This window comes from Mauremys mutica, chromosome 12 (genome assembly GCF_020497125.1).
Source record: "Mauremys mutica isolate MM-2020 ecotype Southern chromosome 12, ASM2049712v1, whole genome shotgun sequence".
NCBI classification, from domain to species: domain Eukaryota; kingdom Metazoa; phylum Chordata; order Testudines; family Geoemydidae; genus Mauremys; species Mauremys mutica.
The window spans coordinates 32,830,570-32,843,307 of NC_059083.1; the positions used below are offsets into that span (position 1 = coordinate 32,830,570).

The 12,738-nt window shown below is 52.5% G+C and overlaps 1 protein-coding gene across 1 annotated transcript; it reads right to left on the reverse strand.

Annotated features, from left to right (window-relative positions):
* Positions 1-2,572: 2,572 nt before the first annotated feature.
* LOC123346496 (E3 ubiquitin-protein ligase TRIM39-like) lies at positions 2,573-12,389 on the reverse strand. The gene is made up of 6 exons (XM_044983932.1): positions 11,779-12,389; positions 10,040-10,135; positions 9,027-9,257; positions 8,483-8,505; positions 8,280-8,383; positions 2,573-3,214 (listed from the first exon to the last, which is right to left on the reverse strand). Exons 1-6 carry the CDS (start codon positions 12,193-12,195, stop codon positions 2,655-2,657), a joined length of 1,431 nt encoding a protein of 476 aa, XP_044839867.1. The 5' UTR covers positions 12,196-12,389; the 3' UTR covers positions 2,573-2,654.
* Positions 12,390-12,738: the final 349 nt, after the last annotated feature.

Here is a 12,738-nt window from a genome sequence, read left to right on the forward strand (position 1 = left end):
ATCAGCTGTTGGCTGTCATACTTGTCAGTTCATGGCTCCAATGACTAGAAAGCCAGGCTGTTCTGGGGGCAGGTATGGGGCACCAACTAGGGCCCAGCTGCCTTGAGGCGCCCCTGTCCTAGCCTGGCTGTGCCCTCCGTGCCTGGAGCTTGGATGCCTCATGGCTCACCCTGCTCCCAGCCTAGCTGCCGCCCAGGTTTCCTGCTCTGAGCTGGACTGAGCCTGCCCTGCTCCATGCTGCCAGCTGAACTGCTGCCTGGAGCCTCCCAGCTCTCTGTGGGGAACCCTGGTGAGCTCACTAGCTCAGCGCTGAGAAGAGAGCAGCAGTATAAAAGTCTGAAACAGGGAGCAGGCTCCTCGTAACTGCTGCTATGTTGTGATGCACCATAAAAAGTCATAAAGACACTTGGTGGAGGTTCCCTGGCAGACTGCCTGCTGCTTCATTCACACAGAGGTCTGCCAGCCAGGGGTTGCAGGAACTGATGGAGGAGCCCATTCAGAGTTAGAAGTTTAAAAATGAACATTGCCTGCAATCTCTTCATGACACTTCATGGTGTAAATTGTGAGTGACAATACATTTTTGGGTCTTGTCAGATAGTAAAAACCATGTTGTATATTAACCTATTTGCCAACATATTTCCCCATGTAATAACACAATAAGATTGGAAGCACGGTAATTACAAATAATTCAGTGAGAAATAGGGAAAGGAATGCAGATATTTCTGAAGGAAATTTTAGGGAAAAATCATCTATTTTTAGATTAAAATTTCCCTGTGTTAAAAACTAGAAAGAACACATAGCTTCAGCAGCCCATGCCACCTAGACACCAGCAGACTGGATAAAAAGCACAAATTAATCCATCAAAAGATAATTTTAGGGTATTTATTTTCAAATAATCACGGTAAGTTTAGAGCACTCTGCCATGAATGGCATATTGTGAATAAATCTTCAAAACTGAATTATTACATTGAAAATGTTCATCACACATCACGTTTAAAACAAAAAGTAGTCTTAGCAATGCCATGTGATGTGCCTCCCCTCAGACTCTGCTCAGTAGCTCTTCAAGAAATTAGTCTCAATCATTAATTTCAAGGAATTAGATCAATCAGTCACTATTTTTACAGAAGCAGCAAAGAATCCTGTGGCACCTTATAGACTAACAGACGTTTTGGAGCATGAGCTTTCGTGGGTGAATACCCACTTCGTCAGGTGCAAGTGAGTATGGTATTCACCCACGAAAGCTCATGCTCCAAAATGTCTCTTAGTCTATAAGGTGCCATAGCATTCTTTGCTGCTTTTACAGATCCAGACTAACATGGCTACCCCTCTGATATTTTTACAGAGAATTCCAGAAGGTGGTGGACAGAACCCAGAGGAATTGTGATGAATTTCCTGGAGCAACTTTCTTTTCTTTGTACCCTAAACCTCACATGACATCAAAAATATCACCCTTTCAACTGACTTATGGTAAAAAAGAAAGGTTTGCCAAAAAGCTTCACTAAATTTCATGTTATGTGTCACTAAGTGTCAGCATCTTTAATTGTGTTAATTTGTGATGATTCAGTAAAGGAACACAACCCCTTCTCTATTTCTTTATCATGCTACATTTGTTGTGTCCTTAAAACCAAGAACATGAAGAGCCTGGCAGTACATTGAAATCAACAGTGCACAGTGACAGTACACTGCCTGCAAATAATATTTCTAGAAAAAAATAAACTAAAAACTGGAGATTGCAGAAGAGATTTCTATCGATAGGAAGAGAGCATTTGAGGTTGGAGACCGTGTTTTGTGAACTGATGTGAGAAAAAGAAAGGAAGGGTCATATCTTGATTACCAATGATATGTAGCTAGAAAGTTAAAAATCACATGAATTAATGCTGACAGAAGTTCAAAGACTATTATATAATCTTCTGTGAGTTAACTTAAATATATTGCTTAATTAATTCTATCATTTTTTCAACTATTAATTGTTAAAGGTGTAGTGCAGGAGGTGGGTGTATGTGCCCTGCCTTCCAGAGAGAACCAGTCAAGACAATAAAGAGAGGGGGGGAGACAGAACAGAGAACAACTTGTGTAGTTGTGATGTTTATGACACATGTACATTGTTACTGAACAACCCAACCTGACAATTTAATAGTTTATTGTGTTAAGATAAATATTTTGGATTTCTTGAAATTCCACAGTTGAAATACAAATGATGTTATTTAGAGATATTAAACTTCACTATAGGTTTGAGGGAAAAATTTAAAAAAATGTAAATAATTCCATTTCTACAAATATATTTATATGTTTGTTTCTGAAATACTGTTGAAATGTAAATTAAAATATTCTTGTATTTACACCTTGTTACAATAATATTTTCTAATTTAAAATATTTTTTCTTTCATATTTTACATTGAGATTTCACAGGGGTAGAAAATTCTGATAGGAGTGAATGACCCCATCCCCCACCATCTGCTACCCCTGGGGTAGGGGATGGGAAAGGTGGGGGCTGGGCGTTTCGCAGTTTTCGACTGGAACCTCCAGTTGAAAAGGGAAACTGGCAGCGTCGAGTCAGCACAAAAAGTCCAGTTGCTGCAGTAACTGGCCCCCACCTCTGGGGGGAGGAAGAGCAGCAGGGCTGGGAGGGGCCAGTCTGTGCCGCGGGGTCACTGTCAGGGACCGAGATTCCCTCCGGCCTGAGCTGGGACCGGGCAGATAATCAGGGGAGCCGCGTTTGTACCCCAAGCGTTGACACCAGGACAGAAGAAAGGGCGGAGGTTCCCGGAGAAGGTGTCAGTGAAAGTGAAGAGATGGGACCTGTCAGTCACATTGTAAAATGAGACCTCGCCCGCCTCATAGTCCAGGAAAATCCCCACCCAGCTGGGCCTGACGCTCACGGGGAGGGGGGTCGCGGGGGAGGTGAGGGCCTGGTATCCCCCATCCCTCAGCCCCACGACCCAGTATCCATTCCCAGGTGTGCCTGTGACCTTCCCCTTCCTGCTCACAGATTCCCTACAAACCCCCAGCGTCCAGTCAGGCTTGTCTCCCACCTCCACCTCCCAGTAACGCCTCCCGCCCGCGAACCCCTCAGTGCCCAGGACACAGACACAAGGATCAAATCTCTCAGGGTTGTTGGGCACATCCTGGCATTTGTCTCCGTGTCTCACACGTTTCCGATCCTCAGACAGGACGAGTTCGGGATTTGCCGTGTCTGAATCCAGAGTCACGTCCACTGGGGAGAGAGTCACAGAGTCAGGGCTGGGGGCAGGGGCTGGTCACTGGGATCAAGGGAAATTAACCTGCGTCCCCGTTGATCACTGGGGCTGGGGGGGCTTGTGGCCTGAGGGGAGTCAGGGCCCCTCTGCCTGTGAGGAGACAATGGGGGGAAAGGGCAGGAGGAGCGGGAGAGGGGTGAGAAGGTGTCAGGGGAGGTGGGGGAGGGGAGATGACAGGAGCAGAGGGGGTGGAGGAACGGGCAGAGGGGTGGGGCAGGCACAAGGGGTGACAAGACAAGGAGCAGGCACCAGGAGGACAGAGTGTGGTGAAGGGAGCTGCAGGGGGAGAGGGGAGGGGTGGGCTCCATGGGAGAAGAAGGGGATGGACCCCAGGGGGCACAGGGAAGCACAGGAAGGGGCAGGCACCAGAGGGCAGAGGGGTGTGAGGGAATGGGGGAGCTCCAATGGGGTAGGGAAAATCAAGAGGAGGGTGAGTTGCCAGGGGGTGAGATGATGAGGAGTGGGGAGGTGGAACCATGGCAGGGGAGGAGGGGAGCGAATGAACAGGCATTGGTGCCAAAGGGGCAGAATGGGGGGTGAGAGAGCAGGTGAGCAGAAGGGGGGCAGAGAGGGGTGTGGAGAAGGGCAGGCCCTAGGGGGGCAGAGGCATGTGCAGGGAGATGTGGGCACCAGGGGGGCAGAGGGAGGATGAAGGGAGGGTGGGACCCAGAGGTTAGGAGAGGGTGAGGGGAGGGGTGAGGCAGGGCTGAGGTGAAGGGAAGGGCTGAGACCAGGGGGGTGAGGGAAGGGACTTGCACAAGACAGACAGAGGAGGCAAAGGAAACAGCAGGCACCAGGGAGGCAGATGGGGCCAGGGTAGATCTGGGACTTGGGGCAGAGGAGGAGCTGGCACCAGGGGACTGGAGGGGTGGTGAGGGGTGCAGGTGTCACAGAGCCAGAGGGTGAGGGGAGGGGCAGGGGTGAGAAATAAAGAGAAGGTGGCATGGGTGATGGTGGCAGAGGGGCGAGAGGAGAGCAGGGTCAGTGGGGCAGAGGATGGGGAGGGGCTGGGCACCAGGAAGGAAGGGGACAAGAGGAGGGGGGTGAGGGAAGGGGCGGGTGCCAGAGGTCAGAGAGGGTGACGAGAGGGGCAGGTGTCAGGAGGGCTGAGGGGAGTAAGAAGGGCGAAAGCCAGGACAGCAGAGGAGGGTGAGTGGAGGGGTGAGAGACATGACACAGGGCTGCAGAGTCATTCTCACCCCTACGCTCTGGCCCAGTGCCCATGGCAGTGTTTAGACGCGAATAGTTTCTATTGACCTGAAATATAATTTTGCAGCAAATAAACAATTTGTCCAAAACATTTCACCCAGCTCCACTGCAAACCTGTCTGAGCAACTTAGGAGCCCCAATCCCAGTGGCCTGCAATGAGAGACTGTCAACATCCCCAGAAACGCAGTTACAGGCGGCCAGGCTCAGGACATCAGCGATGAAACACTCCAGAGCTGCTGTTTAATTTGCCCTTTGCAGACAAATGCCCCCTGGGCCCCTGATCTCAACCCCACAAATCAGGCTGAAAATGGAGACTCGGCTCCAGCCTGAACTCTCTGCCCAGAGCCATTTGTGCCATGGACGATGCTAGCAGCACAGACCCTCTGCAGCTGCACCTGGGCATCTCCCAGAGCGGATAACAGTCACAGAGACCATCTCAGAGCCCCAGGAGCTCAGGTGTCTCCATCTAATGACTGTGCCAGCCACCCCCCTCGCGCCAATTAACCAGCCCTGAGTCAGACATGCTGGGAACTTTCACACCCAGACTCTGGAGACACTTTGGGTCCTTCTACACAGCCTGCAGAAGTGAGTCTTGGAACGGGGTGGACAGATTCAGGCTTACGGGGCTCCCTCTTTGGAATTAAAAATAGCCACAAAGATTTTCAGGTTCTGGCTGGAGCTCAGGCTCTGAAGCCCAGGGTGGAGCCAGGTCTGCTCCTCACAGTGCAAGAGGGGACATTGTCTGTGTCCACGTCCCCTTCACTCCTTCCTGGGATGGGGAACAGCAGCCCCAGGGCCCCTCCCTTCACCCCCAGGGCAGGGGAGTGAGAGCCCTCAGCCTCCTGGGCAGTGGGGCCTCCCAGCACAGGTTCCTGGGAGAGCGTGAAAGTGTCTCCACACAGAGAGCTCTGTACACCCGGCAAATACACAGATGTGCCCGTGGATCAGGATCCGGGATGGTGCTCTCCCCAGGAGTGATGGAAGCTCCCTCAATTTAGAGGGGTCACCCACTCGTGCCAGCCCTTCTCCCTGAGCTCCTGTCCCTGCACCCCTGAACCCTCATTCTCACACTGCCCCTTCTTCCTGAGCCCCTGCCTTCACCCAACTTCTTCCCCAACACCCTGACCCCCTGGTCTCTCCTCTCGGCCCCCTCCCCCATCCTCGCTCACCCTTACAACTGGTAAAAAGTGGGAGGGAACAGCCCTCCCATTGGTAAAAGTGATGGGGCCATGGCCCCCCTCTTCCAGTGCCCCTTACTCACTCCCCAACCCCAGTAGGAGAGGACTCTTGGGGCAGTGTCAGTGAGTTCGGTGCTGGAGATACGAATTGGGTTTTACACCCCGGCTGCTGGAGCTCTGTGTATTGAGGGTATAAGCAGATAGAGGCTGTGTGAGCCCCCCACTGTCCTGCCAACGTGGCTCAGCCCTGACATCTGCGGGAGCCTCTCCCTGGGGAGGAATCGTCCCTGCAGCCCATTCAGGCCTTGGCCTCCCTGTGGAGATGGCCGGTGAGGCTGCCGTTAAAGTGAGTTACGATGTGAGCTCCTGTCCGCTGAGAACTGGACTCTGAGCCTGGGCTGAGATCGGTGACTGGGGAGTGAAAGGCCCCAGCTGCCCTCACTGCCCCCCTGAGCCAGCCCAGTGCCGCCAGCCATTCAGTGCAATAACAGCAATGCTCACACCTGGTGACACAGCCACTGCCCCAGCAGGCAGGGCGAGGGCTTGTCCAAGGAACAATGGGCACAATCTTCAGGAAGGGAGGTTGAGGCTGGAGATGAGGAAACACTTGCTAATTCTCAGGGCAGTGAAGCTCTGGACCCGGCTCCAGGGGAGGTTGTGGGATCCCCGTCACTGGAGGTTTGTAAGAACAAGTTGGACAAATCCCTGCCAGGGACAGTCTAGTCCCTGACCTAGCGCGGGGGGCTGGACTAGGTGACCTCTTGAGGGCCCTTCCAGCCCTGCATTGCTCTGGTTCTAGGTTACAGCAGTTCCTGGGGCTGGGCCCAGGGGGCTCTAAGCCTGGTGAGTGGCAGGTGACAGAGTTAACACTGTTTGTGACCATGGCAGCTGGCAGCTCAGGGTCCCTGCCAGGGGCCTGGGCTGGCATGTGGCTGCCTGTACCTGGCTCAGCAGGGTGTTACTGGGCCATATGGACAGGACCTAATGTTGGCACCTGTCCATAGGGTTGCCAGGCGTCTGTTTTTTTATTGGAACGCCTGGTCGAAAAGGGACCCTGGCGGCTCCGGTTGGCACCACTGACTGGGGCATTAAAAGTCTGGTCAGTGGCGCAGCGGGGGCCCAAGGCTAAGGCAGGCTCCCTGCCTCCCTAGGTCTGTGCAGCTCCTGGAAGTGGCCACCAATTTACTTCCCTGGAGTTTGAAACTTTTCTAGCAGAACATAACCAAGTGTCAGCCATGGTCAAGCCTCCCTTTGAATACAGTTTGGCTCTGGGGGTGGGGGGAAATGTATCAAGAGGGCTGGTCCTTTTAGGGGAGTCAGGGACCAGACCACCTGTGACAGGCTCCTGTAAGGGAGAATGAGACAACCCAGACCAACCTGGAAGTAATTAAATCCCTAGGTGGCTAGTCGGCAGTGAAACAGCTAATGAGGCTGATAAAGGGTAACCAGGGCTCAGCTGAAGGGATCCTAGGGACAGGAAGGTGCTGAGAGGAGCTCCCAGGAGAGCTCACCAGAGCAAGGAGCCTGGAAGGGGCTCCTAGAGCAGTGCTCCCCAAACTGTGGGTCATGCCCCCCTAGAGGTTGTGGAGGAACATTTGGGGGGCCTGACAGGGCCTGGACCAGCCCCCATGGGTGGCGGGAAGGGAACGTCACCCAGCCCTGCTCTGCCCCCAGCTCCACTCCAGCCCCCCCCTTAACCCCAGCTGCATCTCCGGCCCCGACTTCAGCCACCCACTCCCGGCCCTGCTCCAGGCTGAGAACCCAGCTGCAGCCCCAGCCCCAAACATGGTTCCGCCCCCAGCCAAAGCCCCCTGCTCCCGGCCCCAACTGCGGGTCCACTCCCAGCCATGGCCCCCAGCTTCTGGCCCCAACTGGAGCCCCGTTCCTGGCCCAGCTCCTGACAGCAGCTCCCAGGGTGGGGGTGCAAACCAGGCAAGGGAGGGCTTGATCAAAAAAGTTTGGGGACCAGTGTCCTAGGCAGAGGAGCTCCCCTAAGGGGGAGGAGCTGCCAGAGATGACAATGACAACAGCAGCTGGAGCAGGACAGAACCCTGGAGAGCTGCCCCTGGCTGGAGAAAGTGGCTGCAGAGAATAAAGGCACAGTCTGAAATGACCCAGCTCCAGGAAGGAGGGCTGGAGACATCCGATTCCATGATGGAAACTAATCCAAGCCCAGCTCCGGGAAGGACTGAGGGCTCCTGACTTGAGAACAGTGAGGAGCTGCAGTGAGAGCTGGAGGCTGGAGCAGAGTGAAGGAAAATATATTATTTTGGGCTTTACTGGGACTCAGAGTGACCACAGGACGGGATCTTTTAGACTGTGAGGCATAATATAAGGAGTGCTGAAGAGAATAAACTGAGGCAGGAACCTTGCCAAGACACCCTGAAATGACTGAACGTGGTAACTCAGCCATGGAGGGGTCAGGATGTCAGAGTGATGGGGCCTGGTCAGATACCTGGACAAGTACCAGCAGGTGGCTGTAAGTAGCAGGCAAACTGCCCAGCACTCAGCGCATCAGCCTCCAGCTATCACAGCTCCAAGCCTGTCAGCTGGGTGCAAGCGTGTCCTGGGGTCGCAGGCTCTGTCCAGAGCCCCAGGCACAACACAGCTGAATGTCCCAGTAGAATCCACTCACCTCCGAATCTCTGCAGCGCTTCCCTCATGTCAAGGGAAATTTTATACACGTTCTTCAGGTCAGTAGAAACAGCTTCTGGTTCCTGGAGTTTCACATTCTCACTCCTATGAAGAAAACGTCCCATCATCACTCAGCTGCGCTGTACACACAGCATCCCAGAACCACCACCAAGAATATAAGAGCAATGAACATAGGAAACACACCTGCTCAATGTGCTTTTCACATCCTGAAAGGAAAAAGAGAATCAATGTTTTGTATTAACACAATGTGCATAAAACTGTGTGAGTTTCACTCTGGGCATGAAACTTTCATCTAGAAAATAGATCAACCCTCCCAGGCTTCACTGTTTTGTGGTAAAATCTTGTACACTATTGTGCATTAACACTTTTTCATTTATGTAGGTGAGACAAGGATTTAGCTAAAGGATTATCCCTTCTAGGGACCCAACCAATCAGTATCTGTGTTTATCGACTGGGTTGGGTCCAATGTTCTGGAGTCAGAGCAGGGATGGGTTCAGCTCAGTATCATTCTTGTATCATCCATTTACTCTCCCATAGCCTCACTGGGTCTCCATGAGGAGAATTCCCCTCTAACATGAACTGGGATATTTTGGAACTGATGGAGCCCTTAGCCGGATGTTCTGTTTGTCAGTAAACCACAGAACACATTTACTCTAATTGTTGGAATCCAGACCAAGGGATTTGAGTTCTAATTCTGGATGGGTGGAGAATTTTGATGCAGTCTCACCTTTAGCAGCTCCACAACTGATTGCTGACACTTCTCCTCAATCTCTGTGAACAGCTGCTGCAGAGAGGAGCTTTGCTGGGAGAGTTTGATTACATTTTCCCTTAGTCTCTGCAGAGTCTCCCTCTCCTCCTCCTCCAGGCTCTGCAGAAGCAGCTGCTCCTCCTCTCTCAGCAGTGTGTGCAGTTTGTTAAATTCACCTGCAATCATCTCTCTCCTATTCTGCACTTTCCCCTTGAAATAGAAGAATAGGAAAGGCACAGAGAAAACGTGAGCCAGATGCTGAGTTACACAGACTGGGCCTCTGTCCATGAAGCAGGGGATTAGATCAGTATCAGTTTTGTAAGGAGATTTACTTCTTTGGGAAATGTACCATAATGGGTTTGTTTTAGTTCAGAGTCCATATGGCCAGTTCCATTTCGGGGTTGTCTAGGGTGCTTTGTAAAGACGTAGTCTGTTATTGCAGGTGGCATGGGATTAGGATGACCAGACGTCCCGATTTTATCGGGACTGTTCCGATATTTACTTCATTGTGCTGCATCCCAACCGATGTTCTGTCAGGATGCGAATAGGCAGTTATTTTGCCTCCACAGGCAGAGACCGGAGGGGGCTTGCGCCCCCGCCCTATCTCCGCCCCCTCCTTTCCCTGTTGGATCCCTCCCCAAATCCCACCCCCGGGGGGAAGGAGGCAGAGGCTTTGGCCTCGGCGCCGGGGAAGGAGTGAGGGATGCCGGCTGTGGCTGGGGATGGGGCTGAGTGGGAGTGGGGCATGGGGCAGAGCAGGAGGGGAGCGTGGGTGGTGCCTCGGGGAGAGGAGGCCTAATGGGGGTGGAGCAGTGGGCAGGGCAATGATCTGGGCGCAGGGGAGGTTCCGGCCCATAGCTGGCACCAATCCTGTGCAATGGAGCAAACAACCAGAGCAGGTTCATAACCTCATCCTGGAGCTTTACGGCCCCGTCATTCCTGGGAACGCTGCAGGGGGAAGGGCTCAGGGAGGAATAAACCCAGATACCCACCTGCCACTCTGTGGTTTTCTTCTCCTCTGCAGACATCAGAGCCAGGGCCTCTTCCAGCTCCTTCCTCAGAGGGCCCAGGGCTCCCTGGAGTTTCTCCTGCAGGGACATCATGTGCGATAAACAGCCATTAGTCTGCCTGTCCGATGGGTGGACAGTACTGTCCATATTGGCATTTCATACACGAGCAGTAAATACCCTGGAAGGAGGCAGCAAACTGGGCTCTGCCTGCCCCAAAGGCCTCATGGGAGCAGATACGGCAGTCTCAGAGCAGGGGCTCTGCTCCCTGCAGACACTCAGGACTTCTCAGAGCCTGTGTCTGAGCTAAAGCTTCACATCACTGAGCACAGGCCAGAGGGGAAACAGCTGGGAAGGTTCTGAACGATCCCTCCTGCCGGTGCCAGTGAAGCGGTTGGGGCAGCACCTTGCTGCACTGTACCCAGACCCAGGCCAGGAACAAGACCCCACTGTGCTCTCCTCTGTCCAGGCTCCCATGTGGCCTCCCCCAGGCAGCAGCCGAGCACCTGAGCCAGCGCAGTCCCATTAACTGCACAGGGTGAAGCTGTGATGTGGCTGGAGGTCAGTGAGGAACAGGGAACACTCGGTCTGGGGGAATGTGCCACCCATAATTATAACTGCCCCAGAGCTGGAATAACCCAGGGCTCTCTTCCCCTTTGACAGCGTGTGATTCATTCGCACAGCACAGCAAAGTCAGCCCCACTCTGTGCTGCCTCCTGAGATCTCCCCGTTTCACTTTTTCTCTTTTCTCTGAGCCATCGAGTTCTCGCCTGCCCTCTGCCCAAGGGCCCAGGCTGCTGCTGCAGCTGCTGCTCCGAGCTCCTGGGGGGCTGCTCAGTGACACCCCTGCGGTGCTGCTGCAGGGAAGCAGTGAAGGAGGGAGGGAGGAAGCCAGCAGGGGCTAGTGAGAGACAGGAGGCGGAAAAGCAGCCTTTGCATCCAGCAAAACAGCTTAATCGATGAGGCAGGATCAGAATGGGGGAGGGGAAAAGGTGGCTGGATTCTTTGAAGCTCCACCCACAAAATAAGCTCCGCCCACGTGAGTCACTAAAAGGAGACACATGATCTGTTGAAATGGTGCATTGTTCAAAACAGGATGGAGTTGCTGATTGGCTCCAAGGGGCTCCTGGGGCCGGACTCCCCTCATGGGGCTGGAATGTACCCCCGGACTCCGCTGAGCTCTCTGGGCCTGGTCCTCCTTTACCGGGGGGAAATAAGAGGTGGCATCTCCCAAACATCACCCGCTTGTGGCACTGGAAGGAGGCGTCACGGGCAATAAATGGTTCCGAGCTGTAATTCTCCCTCTCTGCTCTCACAGGGGGAACAAAATAATTAACAGTGTTGAAATTTAAATGATCAGTTCTCCAGTCTGAAGGTAACACACTCACCTAGACTGGCCTGCAGCTCGTGTGATTTAAACCTCACTGATCGTTAACACCAGCCGTGGTGTAAAAAGTCCCCTTATTTCAGCAGTGGAAGCTGAGTGTGAAAAACATTCAGAATCTCAGAGAAAAGTTTCCCACAGCAGGTATCTTTTAAGACTTGGTATTCTGATTCTGTCGCCGCACTGCCAGATCATTCATTTTGTGATAGCATCTCCCGTACAATGAAGGCTTTACAGAGCTGAATGATGCATCACACCCATGACAGGTAACATTCAGTGAAAACAGCCTGTAATTAAAATCCAACGTTATTACCCATTAAACTTGACAGCAATTCCCTACCTTGTACTCCTGGGCAGCCTCCTCTATGGGAACCACCGTGTGAGCTCTGTGAGCCCGGGACAGATGGCAAACCACACAGACAGAAGTTTGATCCTCTTCACAGAACAGTTTCAGAGTCTCCTGGTGTTCCCCACACACCCTCTCCTCTCCTGCTCCCTTTGCTGCCTGTAAACTCAGCAGTTTGACCATTTCTACAACATTTGCCAGCTTCCTGTTGGGCCTGAGGTTTCCCTGTTGCACAGTTTCTCTGCACTGAGGGCAGGAGACGTCTGTATTGGATCCCTCCCAGCACTGGGCGATACAGGCTCGGCAGAAATTGTGCCCACAGTCTATAGTCACTGGGTCCTTAAAATACTCCAGACAGACGGGGCACGTAGCTTCCTCCTGGAGACTTTCCACGGGGTTGTCTGTGGCCATGGCTCCCTCTGGACAGTGTCACAGGGTTAGTTTCACTTTCCTGAGCTCAGAAATATGCCCCCCCTGCAGCAGCAGCAATTGGGTGTTTCCCTTCCTGGAACTGACTCAGGCTGTTTGCTGAGCTGGAGCCAGATCACCCATAATGTTCCAGCCCTGGGGGCTTTGGTGAGAAATGTCCAAACAAGGCTCTGATCCTGCAATCAGCCCCCTCTGCTGGTGTGTGTGGAGGGAGTCACTGGGGCTTCACACTGACATCAGCTTCCCCTTGTCCTGCTGAGCTGACAGAACTGCTTGTCCAAGGAGTGATATTTAGGCTTGGCATAATTCATTTGATTTAATATGTAATTTTGACAGAAAAAGAATAATATTTATTTGTAAGACTTATTTTGTATTTATCTATTTAAACTTTCAGAATTTCAGTTTTTATCCATATTATTGTTCACAGTTGTGGGAAACTGGGGTAGGGGCATTCAGACAATATTTTAGTCAGACAATAAATTAGTTTATGACAGTCGACATAGAGAGTCAAAAAGTTAAAAAGTG